At 39.1% G+C, this 27414-nt stretch overlaps 1 protein-coding gene across 6 annotated transcripts in view; it reads right to left on the bottom strand.

Moving 5' to 3' along the window:
- Positions 1–1082: 1082 nt before the first annotated feature.
- Positions 1083–27414, bottom strand: part of LOC121654158 (rap guanine nucleotide exchange factor 6-like) — a 146467-nt gene continuing 120135 nt past the window's right edge. For 4 of the 6 annotated variants that reach the window (XM_042008128.1, XM_042008129.1, XM_042008133.1 and 1 more), the window contains 13 exons: positions 25689–25856; positions 25290–25505; positions 22551–22762; positions 21929–22052; positions 15044–15067; positions 12817–13037; positions 12048–12221; positions 11749–11895; positions 11532–11651; positions 9420–9663; positions 6711–7246; positions 5528–5872; positions 1083–4814 (listed from right to left, as the gene is read on the bottom strand). In XM_042008128.1, coding sequence (XP_041864062.1) covers positions 4792–4814; positions 5528–5872; positions 6711–7246; positions 9420–9663; positions 11532–11651; positions 11749–11895; positions 12048–12221; positions 12817–13037; positions 15044–15067; positions 21929–22052; positions 22551–22762; positions 25290–25505; positions 25689–25856 — 2554 coding nt within the window. In that variant the 3' untranslated portion in view covers positions 1083–4791. The remainder of the gene's footprint in view (positions 4815–5527; positions 5873–6710; positions 7247–9419; positions 9664–11531; positions 11652–11748; positions 11896–12047; positions 12222–12816; positions 13038–15043; positions 15068–21928; positions 22053–22550; positions 22763–25289; positions 25506–25688; positions 25857–27414) is intronic. The other 2 variants (XM_042008130.1, XM_042008131.1) reach the window with 1 other exon arrangement.

Genomic DNA, 27414 nt, shown 5'->3' with positions numbered 1-27414 from the left:
AACTGGAATATACAGACCTGTTTATTAGTGTTCTAAACTATTTTAAGGTATTTATTTGTTTATAAGTTAAGGTTCAGTTAACATCATATGCCTATGGTTCCTCAGATACATTTCTGAATGCAGCACAAACCAAAGCTTGGGGTGCATACACACACACACACACACACACACACACACACAGGGAGGTCAACCAGCCTGTTTTTCTGTGTGACAGTAAACCTTTAATGAGTAATAAAAGGAGGCTGACCTTGAGCGCCGTGTTATGCTCTCCTGCTCTGATCAGATCTGATAAAGTGCTGAAAGCAGCAGAAGGTGAAAACACTGCGAGGACATTTGAAGCATAAGGAGAGAACGGGGTCCTGCTCTTTTATATGAAGATTCATTTATCTAAACTATAACAAAGTGGAAACCACACCAAATAAACTACTGTTGTCTACATTTGTAATGATAAAAATAGTTTCTCCAGTTTAAAAAAATCCCAACTACTGGACTGATCACAAGTTTGCTTTAGAAAACAAGGTTTCCAGGATTAGATTTAGATTTCTTCATGGATTACCACAATATTTTTCACAGCTGTTCAAACAACCCTAGGAGACGCATTAAAAGAAGGCTGGTTATCCTCAACCTTTACCTCTAGCACCATCATCTGGTCACAGTGTAAATGTTGCTTTGATTTACGGCCAAACACGCAAAATTAATGACATTAAAGAGGAACTAAAGACTGCAGACTATAACCTGCTCCTTGACATTAACTGAATGCTTCAGGTTAAACACACAGGTTTATTTAAACTGCTGCATGTTAGTTTTTATCTCTTAATGTTTATCTTTTAGGTGTTTTGGATGCATTTTGTTGCATTTGTGCTTTTATTGCAGTTCTGTATTTTGGAGGTGTTGGTGAGGTGAAGATAAATTTTCCACCTTGGAGAACAATAAAGATTTATTCAAATTCTGATTCAGAAAATAAATGGAACATATAAAATTAGGATACTGAATATATTAATGATACTGCTTTTTTGGTGCCGTGTGAATACGGAGTTGTCAAGAATACCAACTGAATACTGAATAATAAAGACCCTAAATTCTTTCAGTTTTATCATTTTATTCATTGTCCAAATCTGTATCAGTAGACTCAGAGAAATAAAAGGTATTTCTTCCGTTTTAAACATTCTCTTAAACAAAAATATAACAATTATTTACAATCACTTGTAAAAAAATACATAAAAAGCATACAAGCAAAATCATGTTGTCTTTCTAAAAGACATAAGTTACAACAGCTATACGTGTGAGACGAAAGCAAACTTTAAGCCACAAGTTAATACCTTTGTACAGATTGTGCATCTCACTCACCACATTTAAGCTTATTGTTGTGCATTTCCGCTTTACGCCAGATGCTGTCAACACACAAAAAAAAACACATTCACATCTCTCTTGTTGCATTTCAGGAAACATGGCAACGAATGATGGAGGTCGGGGGTCATAATTAGACTTGGATTTACTAAAATCAGCACACTTTCAGATGGAGGAGACGTTTCTCCTGTTTAATGTAAGCAGAAACACTGACAAGAATCAGACTGAGTGAAGAGAAGGAGACACAAAGAGGATTTAACACAGAGGGAAGTTCAGCTTTGAAGGAGAATAAGGAGTGTGAGGAGTAAACTTAAATTTTGGAGTTAAACTTCTTGGTAAATAACCCCACAAAATAAAAAAAAAAGGCAGATCAAAGCAAACCTTTTAAAATAATCTGGGTTAACTACAGGAAGTAACATATTTAACTTAAAAAAAAAACAAAAAACATTCAAGGCAGCATTAATACTGGTTTGTGGGTTTCAATATTATGAAAATAGTCATGCAATGGAAAAAAGAGAAAGATTCTTGTGTCAAGATTGTTTTCAGACAGTCTGAGAGGAGGGTCACAGTTGAGTGTGTCGATTCGCAAAATATTCTTAAGCAAAGGAGTGAAATCTATCAGACGAGTGCAGCGAGGAGATGTGTTGAAAGTTTAACATCTAACTGGGCTGACGGGGCTGAAAGAGAGGCGGGGAGGGAAACATAGCATCGTAGCAGGGCTTGTTCTCTTCGTTTCAAACACACAGGAATATAATACATCAAAACACTCAATTCAATCATACAGTCTGAGTTTGGATGAACTCTGCATCGAACCGGCGGCAGGAGACTAACAAGAAGTCCATCTCTGTGCAGGAAGAAAGCCATCAAAAGAAAAACTAAGGGAGGCTTTTACTGAAAGTGAACTACGTGCTGCATAGTTCATAGAAACTGAGACAAAATGGGAAGTAGAGAAAAGAGAAAGTCTGCGTTAATTCCAACCTCACAAACATCTTTCCAAAACACACACACACACAAGCCTCCACATCCCAAAACACAGCAGCAATTACACTCAATGATCAGAAATGGCAGCAACAACAGAGAGAAGGGGGAATAAGTCATAAAAAAAAAGAACAAACAAAAATTCCTTTCAAGACTCCTGCCCAAAACAGGGCAGTCACAACTTTAAAAAAGTCTATTTAGTAGACCTTCTTCTCTCATCTGTACATAATCACTTAACATTAATTTATGGCAAACAAAGAGCAAAAATATATATGTATGATTTCATATATAACACATACCATGTATATATTAGCAGTGATAACTTCAAGTCATTGTGAGGCAAAACAAACCAAACGATGCAACACAAGACAAACAGCAGAAGAAGGAGGTCTGGTTCCAGCTACACCCCTGCCAGACTGCACATAAAACACAACTGGGGAAACATTTTCCATCTGAATGTACAAATTTGTTCCGATTTTGACACAAATAAACAATCTTCAAAGCCCGTCTTTTAAATATGCTACAAAACACACTGCCAACATGGGATGGAGCTGGGAGTTAAAGCTGACTTTCTGTGTTGCTGCACATTCTTTTAAATGAGAAACAAAAAAGAAACGAGACGAGAGAGGTAAACTGGGAGCGCAAGTTAATGGTGCATCTGCATATTCCTCCTGCAATTATAAACAAATTTACAACTAAAACTGGAACATTACACTTTCCAGCTTGTAATTCCATTGACAACTAGTCTAATAAACACTGTAAACAAAATATGTAAGCATTGGTGTAAACACTGTCTTTTTTTTTTAATGCACACCAGCTAAGATTTCGGTGTGTGGGAGCGTATGTGCATGCACACTGTGTGACCCACGCAGTGCTAATATATTGTTTTATTACAGCTGCTGCAATTAAATAACCACACACATTTTACTCTACGGGAAGCAGCGAGGCATTTGTTCTTCAGCTCATTAAAAACAAGTTATAATACAGATTTTATAGAACATCCAGGAGGCGGGCAGCCGCTAAAGTACCTCACACGTCTGACTGAGCAAGCAATAAGAGAGGGAGGGAAGGGATGGAGGAAATGGCCTGAGAGATGCTGTTTTCTTCTGTCAAGCTAAGCATTAAACAGTAAGTGCTAAACAGATAGACGTGCTTTCTGTTGCTTTCAGGGGTTAATTTCTTTTTTCTCTCAATGAAGAGGCAGTGTAAAATATAGAGAACGGCTTATTGTGGCTCCTGAGAGGTTTCCTGACCTCCAATGCAGCTTTTTTTTTCCTTTTCTTTTTTGTGCATTTGCATGGGAACTGGTGTTACTAACCTAAATCTATCAGTGCCAGGGTTTGATATCAAACAATACAGACCCTTTAGACAAAAAAAAATGTTATTTTTCCCTTGGATCTTAGTCATTTACATTCATCTTATTTTAGGCTGAGAAAAAAAACTGCAAACTTTTTTAACTTAAAAAAAAAAGAAGAAAGAAAAGACCTAACGCTCAAGTTTGTCTGCTCCTCTGTGTTCTCTTAAAAAAAAACTACAACGGAGTATTAGGGCCACATTAAGAAAAATATTTCTTCACAGACTTAGAGAATAAAGTCGTAATATTTTAACTGGTCGTTTTAGAAGAAGAATGGTGCTAAAATGAGGGCAGTGGAGCATTTCGTGACGTTTTACTTCAGCACAGGCTTCGCCAACCAGGAGATACTTAATCTTTTGGCATCAGGAACATAATATCATTAGTATCAGGACTTCACAAGAAAATGAATCATTTCAGCACAAAGAACCAGGAGAACTTGCTGCTTTAGTGGAGGGGAAATGGCAGGAACTGGTACCATTACGACTTTATTCTCGTAACATTATAACTTCTTCTTGTAAAATTACGACTTTATACTTGTGAAATTACTCCTTTTTTTCTCGTGATGTTTTCACATAAAAGTATGAATTTATTCTTTTAACATTATGACTTTATTCTCAAAGCCTGTGAAAAAATATTTTTCTTTATGTGGCCCTTATACTCCGACAGCTCCGACATGCAACTGAAAAATAATATCACTACAAAACACAGGAAAAAAAGTCACTGTACAACATTTTAAACATTAAAAGCAAAATGAAACTGTTTTTGAAAAGTAAGCTTGTAGCGCGTAATGGAGGTAAGTGGTGGTCTGCTTCCAGCGAGGCATCCTTATTGTCACTCTTTCCTTCTTATTTTTTTCCAAAAAGGCCGTCTTCTGTGATATGATTCCATCACACGGCCTTTTCCTGCTTTGTTCAAGAGTTTTTTAAAGTATCTAAAATCTTTCTTTTTGATGAAATATGTTCAAAAAGAGGTGAGGTTCACTAGACCCATGAGTCTGTGGGCGGGGCCTGGAGAATGTGCTCTGATGCGGGATGCTCTGATGCAGGCTGCTAAGTTTAGTCCAAAGCCTGATCAACACCGGTTGGTCTGTGTGTGTGAGGACGTGGTTGTCGTTACACCGCTGATACTTGTTCGTCTGGAAAACAGAAGAGACGATGACGTTATCTCCTGATTTACTATCATTCCAGTTAGGAATTGTTAGGAAGGACTTCTGATAGAAAGCCAAAGAGATAAATACAGTCTGAAAATAATATTTTTCAACTCCGTATAACAATAATCCCTCATGGAATAATTACTAAAGATGCAAACTGGGCTCAGAGGAGGCAAAAACAGACTGAATGATTAACATGTTGGTAAATATGGTCATTTATGCCTTTGTTGCCAAAACAACAAAGTATGTTCAATGAGAGGCTTCTTCAGGTCTGCTGCAAAATAAGGAAGGCTCAGGAGATTTTTCCTCCAATAGCATCAGTCATTTACATCAGGAACCTATTTGGAACAACACATTCGAGAGATTAGATTTAAAATTTGGTAATGAGGAAAAGAAATGGACAGATAAGATTACCGGGGCTGGTCCTGATAGGGAGCCCTTTATAAGCTTTAAGTACTTGCGTGGGGTGATACATTTACACTCCTAACACTGTAAAAATGTATACATCAAATGTTGTATTTCTTTACGTGCGTGTGTGTGAATAAACTAAACTATCCTATAGATTGAGTGTAGAAACACAGTATTGAAGTCAGAATTAAGGGTTTGCACATGCAAAACACAGTGCTCTGTGTAAGTGATGCTATGACTCTGGACACTAAATGCATCACCATATGAATCAGCCCATAGTGGGAACCTACCATCCTCACTGTCGGCCAGATCCGGGGGTGGGCGGCAGATGCTGGGAGGTCTGGAGTGGCCCTGCATGGAACCAGTTGTCCGGGCATCTTGGTGTTGCAGGTGAAGCCTCCGTGCCTCAGCCAGACTGCCAGCTGCTCCGGGGCTCTGCAGGAGCTTGCTTCTCTGCATGGCCACGCTGTAGTCTGGAGGTTTGAGGTGAGGAAGCCGGGGAACAACACCTCCTGGCCCACTCACTACTCCATCTGTGAGGCCAAGATCCCCCAAAGCCAGACCCTGGTAGCCTGGAGGGGTGGGAGGGGGAGCTCGGTAACGCTCATCCTTGGCGGGGGAGGTGATACAGTACACTGGATGGAGGTGCGGATGAAAAGAAAGGAAAAGATGGAGCAAAGAAAGAGGTGGCAAGGTGGGATGTGGGGGTGGGTTGTGAAGAGGGAAGAAACAAAACAAAATAATGGAAAACTGAACTTAATGTGATGGTTCACTAACACAATACACAACTACAGTATACATGCACCAACACGTCAAAAATTAAAAGAAAAACACACAACCAATGAGATGAATCGCTGTAGCGCAAACAGACAGAGCTAGACCTGCAACTAATATCTGTTACTGATGTCTCTGTTATTTTCCAGATGAATTAATTAGGCTTTGCTTATGGATTAGGCTTATTGCACCTTTCAAACTAACAGCTCAAAACTCAGAAATGTTCATGATACAAGCAGAAAAAGACTGATCTCTATCTATATCTATTATAAAACACTGTTTCGGTAGAGAATGAACACTGTCCAAAAATACACAAAGACTTTGTCACACTCATGTAACTAAAGTTTAGTATCTAATAGAAAGTTTTACATTATAACTGATGAATATGTTCAGTAACTCCTGTCAGATGCAGTGCCAACACCAATAATGACAATTTTTGTCACCTGTTTACTTGATCATTGAGGAAAACTAGGTCCCAAAAAGCTGCAATAACACTTAAAATAACATCAGACTTTGGTGACTTCATGTGAGATGAATATAAAACATGGACAGCCACATTGATATTCAGGTCAAGTTAAATCTGATGTCTTAATAAGAAGCAAAGACACTTCTCATGGCAAAAAGACTCAAATTCTTTTAAGAACTTATCTAAACCACTAACTACCTACAGGGAGTCAAACTTGCAACCTGTCCCCTCACCTATTAGGCCTTTCTCTGTGCTTGACGTCACCGTTTTGTAGACAGGGTCAGTGCTTTGCCCTCCATCCTCGTTGGCTGGCGAGGAGGGGTGCTCCGAGGTGTTTCGCCGCTTTACCGTTCCATAATTTCCCTCATAGTTGTCTGACAGCGAGCTGGATGAAGCCCAGCTCTGCTGTAACTGACTGGACAGATCTGAACTGGAGTCTCTGGAGTGCTGCTTGGCAGACTCCTGGCTGGCCCACGCCGGCCCAGCGGCCTCCACCTCCGCTATCGGCCGGGCGAGCTGTGTGTGCTTGAAGTGTGTGTAAGGCAGAGAGAGCGGGTGGCCGTGGATGCCGTGGTCCCAGGGCCGGCAGGAGGAAGTGGGGAGGCTTTGGAAAGAGTCGTGAGAGTTGGAAGAGCAGGATGTCCAGCTGCCACGGCCGCTGTCGGCTACAGAGTCCAGGGAGGTGTGGTCAGGGGTCAGCTCCTCTGTTGAGGTGGAGGAGGTGAAGGTGCAGCCTCGTGCTGCGTATCCTCGAGCCAACAATGAAGAACTACCAAAGATAAAGACAATAATGGGGGGATAATTGAAGTATAGACGTTTCAGAATACCATTTAAAACAATTATTAATCAGAGAATGGGTTGTACAACCAGGGGGTTCAAATCATGTTCTCAGATCCTAAATCAAAATCATTAAACCTTCTATATATCAGGAGCCGTTCCCCTCTGATCAGGTCTGTACTTTAACAGGAATATTGAAGCTGCTCTTTCAGCTTGAAGTCAGCGGTAAAACTACTTGAATCGTCTAGAATCTGATTTAGTTAGATGAGCACAAATTTCCCATGACTTCATTTTGTTTTTCATGCTAAACCAAATAAGCTAAACTGAATGACTAAGTTTTAAACATATCAAGTAAATGTTGTATATCTGATATGATCAAAGTCTGTGTTAAGATCCAAAACCAGGTATGTATACTTGAAAGAGCATCTTCCAAAAGTAGGAAAACATCTGAAAGGCTAACTTTAAAGCAAAGGTGACCCTACAGACATCATAGCTGCAACTCCTCTGAACATCTATCGATCCAACATCCTCAAACGAATCCGGGTCAACACTGTGCTCATGTGCCATCCTGCAAAAACTGTATTCAAGACAACCAAATCCATTTAGAAATTTTGACGAAAATCTGCCAGATGCCAGAAATGAAAAAACAGGAGGAACTTTCCCAAGAAACAAGGGCAGCAGTTATAGTTTTGAGACAAGAATAATAAACTTCCTGAGCAACTGTCAAAAAAACAAAACAAATAAAATATCTGTGCAGTTCAGAAGACCCTCACTCCACATCTCCTCAGGGGGGGGGACTCAGCAGCAGGAGGCTCAGGGTAACTTCCCCCCATAGAGGTCTTTTTCTATGTGACAGATGCTTAACTGAAGCTCCACTGACAGCTTAACGTTGTGACACACGTCCAGTTTGAAGTGTTGGGAGACAACTCCAGGTAGCAAGCTTCACAGGAAAAAAAAGAAGTTTTTTACTGTGTTTAGGAACTTTAGTTCAACTCATTTTGTTTACGTGTCGTCTTGCAGATGAAAGCAGGATTCCTCAGTAGGTGACTGAAGCAGAACTTCATGAACTTTGTCATGCAGACAGAGAAGGATAGCAAGCAAGGGTGTCAGCCATGTAGACCACACAAACTCCAAAGTGAACGGTCCAAACCATGTACTGTGTGTCAGTAAAATGCACTTAAAACAAAGATTTGTTATAAAACTTGAAAATGCTGGGGTATACTTGTACCTTTAGATACATATATCTAATGCAAGAAAACTAAATGACTGAAAGAACTGTGAAATACAGAATTATATTCAATGTTGCAGAGATGTAGAACAGCCTGTTCTACATGATAGATGAAAGTGTCTGGATTAAAATTCAACTTAGAAAAACAGATTTTCTCCTTAACTTTGGTTCGATTCACTGGCACCATTGTACAGGACAAACAGGCCAGTCAATGAAACTGAGCCATATTTCATAAAACAGGTTGGCATTATATAGGAAGGCTGTCAAGCTAATATAACATCAGACAGGGAGATATTTTAGTCTGGCCTTTATGAGACAGAATAGCCTGATCATGGTGGAACAATAAACAAACAGAAGACAATAAAAAGCCGTGTTGTTTACTCAGCCAGATTAAAACTCTGCCTGCGTGAAAACTGATAGCTTGTTCTCGAATAAAGGGAGGAGAGCGGAGGGCAGTAAATGTGGGATGCTAATAAAAAGCTGGAATTTTTTACAACTTCCAGTTCTTGGAGTTTTAATATTTAAAGGATGTAATTGGAAAGCAGCTGGGAGAGTGGCTAAAGCTAGCAGATGGTGCTGAGGAAGTTTAAGTTTGTAGTGGATGGAGGCAGCAGTCACAGCTGAGAGTTAGACACTTGCTGTCAACTATCTGGGTCATGTCGAAGAGTGTTTTTGTGTTCCTAAACGACCTTTAGACGAGCTAAGCTGCTGTCAAATTTGTCCATCGTGTCTTTAAGCGCTGCAGCTCTGATAACAAGTAACTTATGAAGTGGGAGGGGAGCTGGCAGGGATGCAAAAAAATGTTTTTATGCAAGTTCAAAAAGGTGGATTTGTATTCTGAAGAAACTGAAGAAAAACATGTAATCCTGTCCAGTTTTTTATGCCTTCAAAATAATAAAACACATTTGTCCAGATTAGATACAATGAAGCGAATTACCTTGTGCTGGGCTGGCTGCAATCAGCATTTACGTGTGCATGTGATGCTCCTGCACTCTCAGCAACCGCAGTAACAGTAGTAGTAGGAGCATTAGTGGCAGTAGTAGTACAGGTCCTGTTGGATCGGTCGTCAGGCCCGGGGGCCGGAACTGAGTCGACCGAACAGATACTGGAGCGGGACGAGATCTCGCTGTGACTTGAGTCCGACAAGTTGTCTGCTTTACCGACAGGGAGGAGGGCACAACCTGGAGGAAGGAACATTTCATATCCTTAGATTTGAAGGTGAAGAGACAAATGGAAAAAGGTTTAGCCAAACCCCGACAATGCTAGCATGAAGCTATTCCCAAACATGATCTTATTTTAGACAAACCTTGAGTCAAAGCCCTCTGAAGCCAGAATTAGCCCCCTGCTAATTTCTCCTGAACTCACAATCATCGCAGCCCATTAACACTTGTGCAGGCGAGTTTAAAAACTGAGACTGAGAAGTTATGGTCACTTTTCATGTGAAGTTAAACCAACTGAAAACTGTGTAGACTGTGTTAAAATGATTATGAAACATAATTCAAGTCACAACATAAACTTTATATAAAAAAACGATTGCATAAAAACAGATCAGCTGTGTCTGCAGAGGAATAAACATGAGCATTGTTAAATTCTGAATGCATGAGGAAACTTTAACTTTGTAAACTTTGTAAAAGTGCTTTTATAATTATGGTCCAGAAACAAGTATTTTATGACAACAAATTAAGTTAATTTAGTGATCAGATGATGAATGAGTCCTGCTTTAATACTGACACACCTCCCTACACTTACACACAAGAAATGTTAAAGGAACTGAACAGAACACAATGAAATGCTTTTCCATCTGTTGTTTCTTACTTAGATTTCTTCTCTAATTAATCATTTTATTAAAATGTTCTCTGTAAAAGCTCTTGGTTATTACTATTTCATATGAGCCACTGCCTGATGTGAGACATACTGTGCAAGAACTGTGGGGTACAGTTTGGGAGAAATATAAGCTAAATTCAGTTATTATTGGTGCTTCTGTTCACCTTTATGCCAAAGGTTAATCATTAAGCAACAACTACTTAAAATCAAATGAAAATACTTAAAATAATGTGTATGGACATAACGTAAGTGCAGAAAATCTGAGTTCATAGATATACAAGATTCACCAACTGAATTTAAATCCAAATAGACATTGGCATGATATCCAATTCCCAATGTATATTTTTTTTTCTTTTACCAAAATGGCTAAGAATTAAGTTAAAGTTTAGTATATCCGTCTGGGATTCTTAATCAAGTCAGAATGAGAAAAGGGGAGGATCAGGTCAATATGAAGCATGCTCATCTCACATCAGGCAGTAAATCCCATCAGTGTCAACTTTCTGTTAACTCCTGTGCTTCATGCATCACATACTTTGAGGCTCCAAAAATGAAATATCAGGACTTTAACATACTACAGTACATCTTGAGATTAATCTGAACAAACATCAGAAGGGTCTCTCTTTGTTCTGATCCCTGATTTTAGTGTTTCAGACTGTCTTCCGCCTGGTGTGTCTGTCTCTGCACAGCCAGAGGAAGGGGTTGGGGCTCACTGATCTCCTGGCTCTCTGCTCTGCCTGTCCTTGTGTCTCAGCCTGAGGTGAGGAGGGTTCAGTCTCTTCTGTTCCCTCCCCAAGGGTCAGATGTGACCTTTCCCTGGACTGACTCCTTTCCCTGAGTATCCTGAAAGGGGACATAAGCCTCGTCCTGGTGGGCGACACCAGGGTTTTAGGTTTCATGAAATGGGGCAAGGGAGTCATGAGTCCCATCCCTGAAGGACTGGGAAAATAACCAGTGTGGACCATGGGCTGCCCTCTATGTATCCCCATGCATTCGTCAGCAGGGCTTTGTGCTCTTGTCCCTGCATCTGTCTGAGCCCCCTGTTGACTCTGCAGCCTGCATCTTCCCCTCCGTCGCTCTGATGAACACAAGCCTCTCTGAGCTGTCTCTGTCTCCTCCTGCATCATCTCCTCAGCTCTCTCCTCCCGCTCTGTCTCTCTTTCCCTGCAGCTCTCTCGGCTGTGCTGCCTGGTCATCAGTAGGATCTTTTTGTGGAGGACAGCCCCACCTATGCCATAGCTGCGCAGGCTGATGGTGCCGGTCTTGGTGCTGGCGTCGCTGGTCAGTGATGACGAGGATCCTGATAAGTTCATCTGGCTGGAATTCTGGGGCTTTGCCAAGCTCCCTACTGAAAGAGGAAACAAAAGTTAAAACATAAAGATAGAAAAAAAAATAATACATCAACTCTTAACCCAACAGGAAAAATAAAAAAATATGTTGCTGACCTTTGCGTGGGGAGCCTTGTGGTGAAACTGTAGGGCTGGAGTGAAGGGATGAGATGGTGGAAATGGTGTCATCAGATGGTTTCTTGGTACTCCACTCGTCTGAAGAGCTCACTGGAGGTTTCTTCACCACCTGGGGAGAGTTGGAGTCTGCCACAAAGTAAAATATGGAATTAAAAAATAAAGGTAATAAACCTGTCCGATTAAGACACATTAACCTCGCCAAGTTTTTAAGTCAATGTGTGAAAGCAAAAACAGCAAAAGGAAGCAATGATGATGGAGTTCAGCTCAGGAGTACTCACTAAGTGTGCCTATGTCCTTGGCTGTGCTCTTCTTCCGTAGAGGGTTCAGTGGGACCTGGACCTGGAGTACTTGTGACACCCGGTTTTGTGCTTTCCCTGTGGGCAGAGCTGACCGCAAAGACACCGGAGACATGTCTGACTTTGTGGATCGTCTCTCATTCAAGTTCTTACTCACTGAAAATACAGAGACAAATTAAATGATACACTGCAGACAGCCTTGCTCACAAACTCTATTGTCAACATTTGTGGACTGAACCAGACAGAAATACTACATTAGATCTGTCTTAAAGTAACCAAAAGCAAGATTATTACAACCAGTGGTATCTGTTTATCATGCAGATATTCTGCTTTCTGCTGAACAAAGGTGCATTTTACAAAGAGACAGTGTGGCTAATGTGATGACTAAATGATTTAACAAATAAGATATCTAAACTTTGGAGAAATCATGATCAACATGTGCATGATTTGGTTTTAAGAGTTAGGATGAAACCACCCTTTCTGTGAGGGGATTGCAGGACACTTACAAAACCACTAGGGGGCGGTGCAGGATAACAATACCAATAATTAGTTTTCAACAAAGAAATGTCCTTTTTAACTTAAATAAAATATTGTGTTATTACTATGAAATTTCCTGCTTCAATTATCCATAAGATTAGTTTTTAATGATACCAAACATGCCTCGAATTTTCAGTTCCTTTGCAATATGTGAAAACTTGAGCTCAAACGAACAAACTCAGTCAGAGAAACAGTCTCAGATTCTGTTACTCACAGGTGTTGTAAGAGGGCTCGCACTGCAGAGACATGATCTGGTGTTTCTCCTCATCTGTTTCCACTGTGAGGTTAGAGAGGTATTGCTTCACCTTTCTGGCCATCTGAGCGTCTTCATACAGCTTCTTAGCGTTGAGGAGAGAGCTGCGACGCACTCGCTTCTTGTGGGCTCCGCCCTGCACGTCCAGCATATTGGAGTTGGTGCTGCCTTGACTCAAAGACCTGATAAGCAGGAGAGGGAGCATGGAGGGGGAGAGAAAGAGAACAAAGAGAGGTGTGCAAAAGAAAGAGGAAAGGGTTGCGGAGAGTGGATGATGTGTGAGGAAGAAGAGAAACGCACATAAACATATAAAGACAGAAGACAAGATTGAGAGAAGAAGAGAATAAAAATCAATCACCACAATCATGTAAAACAGGAAGGCCTACTTAAAAAAAACAAATACAACTTCAAATACAACTCTAAAATTTGTACATCTGTCTTTGCTTTGGAGCATAGCATTTAAAAACAGATCCATGCAACCGGGAAGGAGGCAGCACTCCCTGATGTGCCATGCTATCACAGTACGAGCAGCAGAACATTCTGTCAGATGGAGGCAAAAAGGGTTAGGAAACAAAAGATGCAAAATATTCAACATGGGGAATATTATGCTGGGATGCAGTTGTGAACAAACACCAAACCTGAGTCAAATAGTATCTGCAAAAAGGCTTTGACCTCACAGGCTTTTAGCTGAAGTTTTCAGTCATGTTACATGATTTTCAGCAGCAGATTGAGTTTTCCAAATCAACATTGAACTGTAGCTTTTCTAAGAACTAAAGAAATTTTGAGTGTAATATTTATGGGGAATTTATTGGTAGAGACACAGTTGAACAATCCCAACTCTTTTAGTGTGAAACTAACTAAAATGAAAAATTTTTGTGTCATCTTAAGCTTAGAGTAAGTAGCACAGACCATCTTAATCTGTAAGTCATGTCTCAAAACGTGATGCAGTGCTTCACTGTGTGTGTAGAGTGGTCATTGCATCATATGAGTGACCTACTGAATACATGAGTGTTTGGCATGTTCAGAGTGAGCAGATCAACTGTGCCTCTTCCTAAAACGGACAAAACTCTGCACATAGAAATGAGCGAACTCACTTTCAAGAGGACAATAAAAGGTGCCAATGTGGGCAGCAACTCATTGATGTTTCAGCTACAAGTGTGGTCTGTTTCATCAATCAGTGGACTGCTGAATGGTCTATTCCAAATTCCTTTCCTTGCCCTTATACCTCTGATTTCCCTTCTCAGTGGCAAGATAGGTCAGCTTTCCTTTTGGAGATCAGCTAGTTGTGGGCATCCAGCAACACAAATGGCCTCCAATGAGCCAGGTGAGGGGTGTAATTACTAATACGCCCTGATCTTCAAAAGCAAAAGACAAGCACCTTACACCTGAAAAATGGAAAGATAGGGTCAAGAAGAATGAACAAGGGTGGGAATTGGGATTGGGTGATAGTATCTACTCAGATTGTTTGGAAACTTGGCTGAAACAGCACTGAGCAGCATACAAAGTGTAATAAAAAAAAGGCCCCATTGTAGCTATTCATTTACATTTTTTTTCAGTGGCGGGTGAAAAGCTTTAAAGCTTTTGTTTCTAAGCTTAAGAATGAACTTTTATCCTCAAGTGTTGAGCCAACATGGGCAAGAAGTTCTGAAAATGTATAATTTAACCATCTGGTAAATGAGTCAGCTCACCCTGCTTATGAAAATCATGATGCAGTATGAAAAGTTCCAAATGAGGGAGATAGTTTTTTATTCATTTAGTGTATTTCTATATTTAAGTTAATCTAACTTCTTCACAAAATGTTAGGCTGCCACATGTAGCCACTTTTGGACTGTCTTTTGTTCTTTGTTCATGGAGATAAATTAATTACATAAAATCTGAACCTGATCTTTCAATATAATTGTGCCATAAAAAAAGTTTCATTTTAAGCTACTATCTGACTCAAACATCCAATCTTAAGAACACAGCAGACAATAATGGGTCAATAATGGACTTCAGTGTGGTTCATGTAAATGGGCACTGCAAATGGAAGGGTTAATCACACAGAAGCACAGGCGGACACACACATATGCTCAGATACATTAAGGGAGGGAGACATGCAGAGTTTATGTCAGTGGGGATGCAGGGTTGAATGGAAGTTCTGCCGGTCCAAACTAAAATGGGGTGAAACGAGTACTCAGGACAAACTTACCCTAAACTCTTCCACCTCTTCTTCCTGCAAGCAAGAGGCGTGAAGATTGAAGCGTGACTTAGAGACAAGTTCAAGGATAGGGGGGAGGAGGAGACAAGACTATGTAAAGTTCATGCCACCACAAACAAACAGGAAATGACTGGAGATGAGAGGACACCAGACATGGGACATCTCCCCATATCAACCTAAACAGTGTGTGTTATGGCCTGGAGTGTGACGGACTCACAACAGCAGGCTGTTGTGTTTCTGAATAAACATTTAAGGTGTGTGATGCGGTGTAAAAGCAGCACTTTTAGGTCAAGACTTTGGGAGGGAGTATCTCCTGTGATGTTTGTATAAAGGGAGTGTCTGCAGGGGGCAGTCATGCACTGCAGCAGTGACAGACTGTGATAAACACACACAAAACTGAATGATACCAACTACACACCGTGGCTGGCATCAATTCCACTTCCAGCTTCATTCAATCCATGCCTTGTGTTCTCGGGAAGTTGCATTCCAGCAGAGAAATGCAACCCAAACACCGAGAGTCATGAACTGGACAGAAAGCAAACGGGAATTGATTGGACCAAACCATGAGTGTGCGCCTGATCCCATTGAAGGATCCAGGTTGGCTGGTGGAGGTATGATAGCTGTGGTTCCCTTTTTGCCAACATTTGTAGCCTTCTGATGTAAAGTTTGTTGAAACCTTTTTTTTTTGTGATTGAAAATTTTTATTCCTTTTTGCAACCAAAAACAAAAAACAAAAACACAAACATAAACAATACAACCAACACCAAAACAATTTTGTAGCATATATATATGCATCCATCTATACATGCGTTACTCAATCCCACCCGCTCCATTCACCCACAACATAAACTGTACATCATCTATATCCACTTACTCCCTTACCACACATCCCAGTTCAACTTACATTGATAATTCTGGTTGTCCTACACAATTATAATCATAAATACTGCCCTATGCGAACACCCATACAAATTTAAATGCATTTTTGTATATATCTGATACACTTAATAAATATAATATACCAAAACATAACACATATTTGTCATATTAATAAATATGCCAAACAATAATACATTATTGTCAACTGGGTCAAATAAATTATAAAAATAAGAGTCCCCCCATCCAACAATCTCAAAAAGTAATTAAACATAAATAGAAAGTAAATAAATAGAAAAATAAAAATAAAAAAAAAGAATTAATTCTTCATGATTCCTGTTATTGGCTGATATAACTATAATATATCCTCCATTTTTCCTCATAGTCATTCCATCGATCATTCATCTTATAGAAGAGTTGTTCATATGAAGCAACCTTTCCTAATTCACAAAACCATTCATTGTAGGGTGGTGTTCTGGGGTTCTTCCACTCCCTTAGCAGGACCTGTCTACCTATCATTATTGCTGTTTGGATGAACTGTATATTTTGGCAGTTTTCTACTATGGCTGGATCCCCGAGTACATACAACCTAGGGGAGAGCTCAAAGTTGTCACCTGTTATTTTCTCAATAGAGGAGTGAATTCTATTCCAGTATTCTAGAATTTTAGGACATTGCCATAATGCATGGAGCATAGTACCATCTGAACTATGACATTTCCAACAATTTGGAGTATTCTTAAGGCCCAATCTGTATAATCTCATCGGTGTCCAATAGTAGCGATTAACAATTTTGAACTGTATCAGTCTAACCCTGACATCTCTCGACAGTTTTCTAAAGTTTTGTCCAATTTTATTCCATTCTGATTCAGTAAATGACATCTTTAGGTCTTTCTCCCAGATTTTCTTTAGTATTATTGGCAATATACAGTTCTGTTGAATAAGTTTAGAATAATATTTGGAAACCGAATGATTTATTTGTCCCATTTTAACTAAATCTTTAATTAGCAACGATTCATTCAGTGCAGTTATTGAAGAACTGAAGACCGATTTCAATAGATGTCTTAACTGTAGATATTGCCAAAAACATTCCTGAGGTAGATGAAATTCCTGTTTCAAATCTTCAAAAGATTTTAATATATCCTTATTATATAAATCACCTAAAGTTGTAATACCACACTTTAACCATATTTGCCACATAAAAGGTGCCTTATTAATACGGAGAGCAGGGTTTTGCCATATACTTGCCTCTAAGTTAAGATACACGTTTTCTTTAAATATTTTAGCTATTGTTTTCCATATGTCCTGCAAATGAGTAAAGACTGGGTGGGTTCTCAGCTTCAGAGATAGACAGGTGGTCATGCAGGTTATGGGATTAAGAGTCCCACTTATTTCAATTTCTATTTCTAACCACGGAGGTGCTCTCTCTGGTGGCAGAGCCCAATAAACTAAATGTTTAAAATTAAATGCATAATAATAGTAAATAAGTTTAGGAAAGCCCATACCCCCCCGATCAACTGGCACTTGTAATTTTTCGAGTCGTAGGCGTGGACGTTTTCCTCCCCAAAGGAATTTTTTACATATTCTATCAAACATTTTAAAGTATTTAATTGGTATGTGCATTGGGATAGATTGAAAAAGATAATTAAATTTAGGGATACATGTCATTTTCAGAACATTCACTTTTCCCCATAGAGATAAATTAAGTATTGACCATCTGTCGACATCTAAAGTAAATTTTTTCATCAATGGGTCCAGGTTACATTCCATAATTTCCTCTAGCTTAGGAGGGAACAAAATTCCCAAATATTTAATACCTTCCTCTGGCCACCGAAACTGTGCGGGTTGAAATAATAATCTGGGACAACATGAAGTGAGAGGTAGTGCCTCAGATTTATTCCAGTTGACTTTATACCCTGAAATCTTGGAGAAGGTATTAATAATATCCAGAAGCACAGGTATAGCTATGGTTGGATTAGTGACAAAGCACAAAATGTCATCTGCATATAATATCAGTTTGTGTGCTGTGTTACCAATTTTTATACCTGGAAATGAAGAGCTCTTGCGAATCGCCTGGGCTAAGGGCTCCAATGCCAAATTAAACAAGGCTGGAGACAAGCTTGATCCCTGTCTAGTCCCTCTTCCAAGATTAAAAAAAGGTGAGATCATTCCATTTGTTTGTACTGCTGCTACCGGATTTTTATATAATATCTTAACCCATCTAATAAAGCCTTTTCCAAGTCCAAACATATTTAGAACCCGAAACATATATTGCCACTCGACACGATCGAAAGCTTTTTCTGCATCAAGCGAGATGGCAGCTGCTGGTATATTTAAGTCACGCACAGCCCACATAATATTTATCAATCTTCTAATATTGTCAGAGGAGTTACGTTTTCCAATGAAACCTACCTGATCAATATGTACAAGACTGTCCATAACTTTATCAATTCTTCCTGCCAAAATTTTTGAAAGAATCTTACAGTCAGTTTGGATCAGACTTATGGGACGATAATTTTTACATTCTGTTGATACCTTACCCGGTTTGAGTATCAATGTCACAATTGCTTGCTCAAAGGATGGTGCTAGATTTCCCTCTTTATACATCTCTGTAAACAAGTCACATAAGAATGGTGATAACTCTACAGAGTAACATTTAAAAAATTCAGCTGTAAATCCATCTGGTCCTGGACTTTTCCCAAGTGGAAGGTTTTGGATTGTTTTTTGTATTTCTTTTATGGTAATCGGACAATTCAAAGCCTCTTTATATTTATCATCAAGCTTGGGTAATTCCAGGTCTTGCAGAAATGCTTCAATTTCCTCATCAGTTGTACAACATTCTGAGCTATATAAGTCCTTATAGTATTCTGTAAATACTTGATTAATTTCTGTTAATCCTGTCACTAAGCTCCCTTCCTCTGTATTTATTGCTGTAATTCTTGTATTTGATTGCTTTTGCTTTATATAATTACTTAATAACTTTCCTGCTTTTTCTCCTGATTCAAAATATTTTTGTCTAGCTCTGTGTAACAAAAATTCTATCTTTTTTGATACCATCTCATTATATTCCATTTTAAGTTTAGTTAATTTTTTTAATCCAGAAAAGGACATTGTTTTCTTTAATATTTGCTCTTCTTTTTCTATTGTCTTTTCTAAGTTTAATATAAGACTGTTATTTTGTTTCTTTTTATGAGAAGCATACTGAATTATAATTCCTCTGAGATAAGCCTTCATTGCATCCCAAGCTATTCCAAGAGAGGACGCTGATGGGATATTAACTTCTTTATAAAATATTATTTCTGATCTCAATTTTTCTTTAAATTCTTGATCTTGAAGAAGGGAGTTGTTAAATCTCCATCTATTTCTCCCACGATATTCATCCTGAGTAAAAATTTCTAGTGTTACATTTGCATGGTCGGAAATTATAATATTGCCGATCTTACATGTAATTATAGACGAGACCAATGATTTGGAAATCAAATACAAATCAATTCTGGAATAGACCTTATGCACCATTGAAAAGAAGGTATAGTCCCGTTTACTAGGATTCAAGAGCCTCCATATATCAGTTAGTGCTAAAGTAGAACATAAATCCTTGACCACTTGACTTGATCTTGTTGACCGACTATATGTCCTTCCACTCCTGTCTAATACATTATCCATTGTGACATTTAGATCCCCTGCCATAATAATGGGGAAGTCTCCTACCTCTTGTATCATTCTTTTAAGTTTAATGAAAAAATTTGGGTTGTCTCCGTTAGGAGCATAAATATTTATTAGCATTAAGTCCTGTCCCCGTATTTCTGCCAGGGTAATAAGAATTCTTCCGTCTTCATCTGTAATCTTTTTAATAAGTCTAAACTGAAGATGCTTATTTATTAATGTTATTACCCCTCTACTATTCTTAGATCCTTCACTAGAATACGATTGTCCCACCCAGTCTTTACAAAGATGGCCAGCCTCCTCATTTTTTAAATGGGTCTCCTGCAGGAATACAATGTCATAATGTTTAGATTTCAGAAAGGTGAGTATTTTCTTTCTTTTAATCACATTTCCAAGTCCTTTAACATTCCACGTAGACAGGTTTAATTTATTTTGATTAGAAATTACCATTTGACCCCTTGTAGATATTATAAGGATCCTCATATCCATCTGAGATATTGTTGGTAAATAAATTTGTATGACATTGCAAAACACTAACCTGACGGCAAGTAACAATATCAAAATTGCATATGGATCAGACAACCAGAAGATATAATCGTAACATATATAATTCCACTCACACCCACACACCCTCTCATACATCCTACCAAAACTAAAAAAAAAATATAAACAATGAAAACAAAAAAAGTGAAAACAAATAACGGGAATATTTAAAATTATCCAGACAATATTATTAATATCACATGTTATGTTCCCATGAACAACCCACATGACCAATATTCCCAAAATCACTGTCCATAACCCTAACGCCAAGTGGCTTCCCCCTCTGATTATACACCACTCATGAGGACCAAAGCTGTCCACCGTACTCTTCATTTAAGGAAGATAATCTAAATACATTTACAAAATCTAGTTTATAGTAATTCTTCTAATTAACTCGGGATTTAAATATCACTCTCTTCCTGGCAATGAATTTACCTGCTTTAAGACAGCATATTTTAAGCACATCCTAATGTTCCCTTAGGCTGCTTGTAACTGTCGATGGGAGGGTCACAGTCTCTGGATGTAGTCCATCGCCCGCTGCGGATCCTTAAAAGTTTGAGATGGCCCATCTCCCACGTAGATTGTCAGTATAGCTGGATAAAACAGGCGAAACTTTATTCCAAGCTCATGCAGAGTTCTCTTAGATTGCCTAAAAGCGTCACGTTTTTCCTGAGTTTCTCGTGAGTAGTCAGGGAAAATCATTATTTGCTTCCCTTCCCAAACGATCCGTTGTTTCTCCCTCGCGGTCCGCAAGATTGTTTGGCTGTCCTCGTACCTTAAGAAGGCAGCAATGATGGTCCTCGGTCTCTCGCTGGAGACAGGTCTCCTTGCTTGGATTCGGTGCGCCCTCTCAATCTCAAATCCCTCTTGTGTTGTAGCAGCGAGACCCAGCGCAGTTGTTATGAATCGCTTCAGGAAGCCAACTGTATCCTTTTGCTCGAGTCCTTCACTGAAGCCCACAAATCTCAAATTATTACGTCTAGATCTATCTTCCAGTGAGGCAATTTTATCTTGTAGAAAACGCCATTCATCTTTAGTGATCGCGGGATTTTGTCTCTGTTTGGCAAGCGTATCTTCAATTCCACTTACCCTGGTCTCAACTTCGATAATTCGGTTCACTATACCAGATAGTTTCTCTTCCATTGACGTCATGGTCTTCTTAATTGCCTTTAAGTCCTCCATATCTACAGACATTTTCTGAAGCATATCGAATAGATTTTTATTGGTAATGTTCTTTTCTTTTACCTTTATCGTTTGTTCCGATCCGGAAACATCACTGTCTTCCTGATTGGACATCTCGGCCAGGTGTGTAGTAGCACGCTTCTTTGTTTTACTGTGCGTCTCTTGGTCTTTACTCTTAGAGTTTTTCGAGCTTCTTGGCATGTCTATTCATCCAGATTTAACCCGATGGAGGTTATCAAGAACAGAGCTTGGTAGACAAATAAATTAGGATAATTCCACAAGTGGCGTTCTTGCTAGAGGTCTAAGCAGCCATCTTTGTCGCCAGGTCACGTGACGACGTGAAGTTTGTTGAAACCTAAAATCTTCCTTGCTATACTAGTTTTGCTGCAGTCTGACGAATGGGGAAACAGGAAGAGACACTTCCAAATACATACAAGCTTGATGCACCCCCACGATTTTACCTACAGTTGACTGTAAGTTAGTAGGAGATGGTCATACTATGCAAACTAACTGGTGTCTGTTTCTGTTTACTTTTCCTTTTAATATTTGTTAAAGTTGCTCCAGAAGCTGCAGAAAGAACGATTAGGGCATAGTTAGGAGTAAATATAAACCAACCTCTGTCTGAACATGAGGGCAGGGTCCATGTTGGCCGAGGTCATCCGCACCACGTGTCTGATCTCCTTGGCGATCATCCTTAGCTTCTCAAAGTTTACAAGGCCGTCGACGTTGGAGTCGTTGCCTGAAAGGACCGAAACACACAAACAAAATAACAGAAAACACAACAATTAGGCATGCAGTGAGCTGTCAACATTATAAATTATGAATATTCTAGGGCACTTGTAACAGCATTCTTTAAAGTGAAAATCTTTATTGTTTCTTTCTTGTCATTTATGCAGTAGATCAAAGCCTTTCTTTTATATTTTCTCTCACGTATTTTTGCAACTTGCACAATAGGGGAAGCTTTCTGTTTCAGCTATCACTATTTCTATTAAATAGCAAGTCTTTAAGGAGAAGTCTGATGGGGTTGTTTTGACCTGAGTCTTGTATGTTAAAACAGCAGGATGAGGAAGCCTTAAGCGGAAGTTTACTGAGAGAGCTTCAGTATGACGTTCCGCTCAAAACAAAGGAAGTAGGTGACATTAAAAAGAACAGAATTACCAAACAGTAATAGTGTTAATAGCTTCAAGACGCGAAAAGTTAGTTAAAAAACTTCTGACTTCTCCAAAAAGTCTTCTACCTTCATGTAAGAAGGTGAGGTCCTTCTTGATCACTGGGAACAGCGGGATGATGGGTGGCTGCATGCTTTGGCTGTTGAGCACGTTGCGATACTTGGCCATGTTCCTGGATGGGTCGAAGGCGTCCTGCAGGTCCCCAAACAGCTTCTCATACTTGCTGGGCAATTTCTCCCACGAGCTCCGCAGTCGAGCCACCGGTGCCAAATTGAGTCCGCTGTGCGAGAGAGGAAGGAGGTGCAAGGAGGGCGGAGAGGATGGGGAGTGCAGAGGCAGAGATAAATGGGTTATGGTGGGAACACAAGAGGACAAAAAAATGAGGGAGCAGTGAGGGGAAACAAGGGTAGAGAAGAAAGATTTTCATTTCAGTATGCATTTTTGCTCCTAGCTTTAAAAGCCATAAGCCACTTTTTTTTCTTAAATATCTTCCCTCATTTGTCTGTAACAGTTAACTGAGCAGGTTAAACAGTGTAAAACCTAGCGCGGGTGGTTTGGTTATCTTTTTAATTCACACACACAGCAGCAGCCGTGCCCCTGTCACCTGGCAGGTTATGCATCAGAGAGCCATATGTGTGACGAAATCCTGCTGTGAGAAGGAGTGTAAAGAGACGTGGAGGTCAGACACTTGTGCTCTGAAGTGCCTTTTACAGCAGCGAACAAAGGATCACCAGACTGCTGAGCTCCTTGAACTGCAAGAGAGCTCAAGTGCTGTCCAACATAACAAGCTTTTGACTTGCTTACTTTAATCCTTAGCACATAAAAAACTAAAACCAAAATAAAATGTGCAGCAAAAACTAGAAACAGATAATGCTGGTTATTTGCAAACAACCAAAGTGCAGGCCCTCATCAACATGGCTGCAGGGAACAATATTTTTGAGCTAACATTTACCTATTAGATATAATTTATTATTCTAAATAACAACACTGAGTAAAGAGAGCTGAATAAATCTGATTAAGCAGATAATTCAAACATCACAGTGTTGAACTAATGGTCATTTGTTGATGTTAATCTATTTGATCAGATGCAAAGGAGAAAAGATTATAGTATACATTTCATGTATTATAGCATTTATCAGCTACTGGTTGCTGTGCTTGTCAAACCCATAAGCAAAATCATATCAGCTGTGTATATCACATTTACAGCGTTACTTAGCTCAGTTTAACATCTGCTTGTATTGCCAGCATGTCATTTCTTTATGTTGGTAGGAAAGGGAACACTTAAAAAGAAACTACTACTAAATGTATATTGGACTTTCAACCTAGATATGCTACAGAGAGCCTGAGGTGCTGTTTTTTTTAAAGAATTACACTGTAGACTGGGATTTTATCACATGAACCAGCATGGATTTAGCATTACTGTGGGAGCTGACAGACACAGTGAATGAAGGCAAGGCAGTAGTGCAATAACAATGTTACTGCAGGAGCTAATTTAGTTGATTTTTCTCATATGGTCTCCATTTCTCCTGTAAACAAGTCATTCAGACTTATCCTCATTTAACATGGCAAATCTGTTTTTAGTCATTTTTATAGCCCTTTGTGAAATTAGACTTTAACTGTGTTAATTAATTTAAGGTATATTTCTGTTTTGCAAAACTGCTCTGAACACTGTTGAGGGAACGGTGTTATAAATGTGCTTTTACCAGTATCAATCTGATTATCTGATTCTAGTCTTTATTGTTTATGTGGAGTTATTTAATAGTTTGAGGGTTAAGCATTAAGTTAATATCATAATTTTGTTTTTTTGACATGTTTGTTCATTTTTTAAAATGATTAGATTACAATCTATTAGATTCAGCTGCAGAATCTAAAGGTCTACATCTAGATTTGATTTTACCAAAGACTGAGAAGACTGCTGGATAAAAATAGTATAATCTGTTTAAAAAGAAAATGGGGATTTCTTTTTTTAAGCAGATTTATTGGAAACAGAAGAGAAGATATTTATAGATTATGAAGTTGAAAAAGTGGACAACAGCCTCTAGGCTCCATGGTGCCTTGGGGGAAATCAAAAACAGCAATCAGAACTGCCCTGAGGTGGCTCCTGGATATTTTCCAATCATCCAACATTGTAAACTGTCAATATAGTTTGTAACATACTGTCAGTATTTTTCATTGTGTGGCTTTTTATTTCATTTTTATTTTCCTTAATATTCTTGTTTTTTAAGGTTTTGAATTAAATAATTTCATATGTGATGATAAATATAGTAAGAACAAATCTTACATACTCAAAATGCTTATATAAAGGATGGTGCATTCAAGTGCAGTCTTTCTCCCCAAGTTCATCCTTTACACAAGGCACAGAAAGACTCATCGCCTCATGTGGGTTATAGCCCCAATAACAAAGGGACAATAGTCTCCTCATCTCAAACACTCATCTAGAGCCAAACCACAAAGACCAGAGGGTTAAACAATAAATATAACTGTTGTGATTACTTTTTCTTTTCTTTTTTTTTTTAAAGCTGGAGCGTTGCAGAAGCAGGCACTGTGTGGTCTCGGAGAATCAGAGCTGAATACATGAACAAGTACAGAGAGGAGGGGAAGGACTGAGGTTGATCTCCTGAGGATGAGGAGAGGCGGATCAGCTGCCAAAGTTTATTTGGCCCAAATGCTGTCAGAGGACATGAAGCAGCACAAGAATCTTCTCTTTGAACCCACCACAACACTACTGCTGAGGCAGGCATTAGAAAAATAACCAAACAATGTGTTAACATTGTTAAAATAAGATGCAGTTTCTGCACTGAATTCACCTGATAATAGCAAACATGGAGTTGAAGTTCTTGCACTCTCTGCATTGCAGGGCAATCTTGATGAAGTGCTTGATGGTCTTCATCCTTTTTAGGGTGTTGGGCTCCTTTAAGATCTCTGTGGCGACCCAGAAGGTCTCCTGGTTTATCACCTCCTCAAATTGTTTAAGATTTCCACTTCCAGCAGAGGAGTCTAGTTTAAACAAGTCATCGACATACCTGACAGCCAAAACAGAGATATTAAAATAATTATACAAAACAGCAGAAAAATTGCATTATCAAAGATTACACTTCTTCTTGGAGTTTGCTTCCTGGTATTTTAATGCTTCTTATAAATTACACTATACAGAAAAAATTTAAAGAATCATAGGAATAAGTTTATTCCAATCATAAACCACGTACTCTGTGGACTCAATGTTCCTGAAGAGTTCAAAGTCTCTCATGGAGAGCTGAGCAGCGACCTCCATGGTGCTGAGCTGCAGCAGAGAGATCTGACTCTCTCTAAGGAGGTCCTGAGCGTCTTCATCTGAACATAACGTCTCAGTCTCCATGTTGTTTTTCAGGTAGTACCTTGATGGAAAGAAGACGAGAAGAGGCAAATTATTAAATTATTTATTAAAGGCACTGTGCTGTTGTTAAGTTGACAAGACTCCTACATTTCCAGACAAATACAGAAAATCTCCCAATAATAAAAAACAGGGTTGCTATTGAACCTTTAAAAACCAGAGTACAGAATACAAAATCTCTTCAACTTGAAAGCGAAATTTTCTCCATGTATTTTTAGAAAAGCAGGTACTACATCTGCAGCATCCTCAAATACTTTAAGACACGCTGCTGCAGTAGACAAGTGGGCGGACATGGTTCAGTCTTTTTCAGCCTCCTTTAATCTTTTGCACATATATATATATATATATATATATATATATATATATATATATATATATATAAAAACAACCCCTGATGATCCTCTTATTCACATTCCACTTTGAATGCACACATTCTGTCTCTAGACAAGATTAGTTTTGCAAAAAGGGAAAAACACTCAAATGGTATTAAGAGATAATAGTAATGCTTTACATTGAAATGAAGAAGAAGAGAGACAGAGCTTGCAGAAAAAAAGGGGAAGGAAAGACGACTGATGTCTGAGAAAGAGCCACTGATCTCCAAAAGTTGTAAAAGAGCCTGTAGCAGCAGGCCTTAAATTTTACATTGTTACGTGCTGCTATGTTATTAATCTATGCCTCCAACTTCCTGTCTAATTGAGCTTAATAAGGTTATCTTTGAATGGAGTACTTCAGAGCATTATAGGCTGAAAGTGAGAAAACCTCAGGAGTAAAGGGTTAGCAAAAATGTTACGTTAAATTGCACAATCATCTGCCAAAGTGCTGGACAGAAGCGCAACAATAGGCAGCGATGAGAACATGTTTCACGTGAGGAGAACAGTGAAAAAACATTGTTTATATATTCAGGTTTGTGATTCTAATACAAGAGAAAGCAAGAGATAAAAGAGGACTAAAAGGAAATAAAATAATGAAACTACAATCAGAAGAAGAAAAAAGACAAGCAGTGACAAGAGAAGGACAGTTCAAATGAAAATAGAACGTGACAAGACAGAATAGACAAGGAAACATAAATAAGAGAAGTGGGGAAAGCAGACAGGGCGAGAGGAGTCTAAATTAATAATAAACAAAGTGGTGCTAAACAGATCTAGGCTAACACATCCGGACCAAGCCACTGTAAATAGCCATTGGCAGTGTGTATATGTGTGTGTGTGTGTGTGTGTGTGGGTGAGACAAGCTTAGGATCCCATTGCTGCATCTATATGTATTTTGGCAGTAAACATGGTTTGCTGTTGGCTCGGCCTGCCTCCTCCCAGACCTTCTGTCAATCACCCGCAGCAGAGTCAGAGATGGAGGAGGATACAGACAGAGAGGCAGAAATACATTTTCAAACTACCTCTGATAAACAAAACCTTTGCTGAGCACATCATATATGCAAATCCTGACAGTACACTGTGTATAAGCATTTATGTAAAAAACATGCTGCCCAACTACCACTAAAAGAATGATAGACTGTGTCTGTAAATGTAAAAGAACAGGATCCACATAGCTTTTTAGACTCTCACAGG

This window comes from Melanotaenia boesemani, chromosome 15 (genome assembly GCF_017639745.1).
Source record: "Melanotaenia boesemani isolate fMelBoe1 chromosome 15, fMelBoe1.pri, whole genome shotgun sequence".
NCBI classification, from domain to species: Eukaryota; Metazoa; Chordata; class Actinopteri; order Atheriniformes; family Melanotaeniidae; genus Melanotaenia; species Melanotaenia boesemani.
Note: the sequence above shows the minus strand (reverse complement) of the source record. Positions and strands in the feature narration are given on the sequence as shown.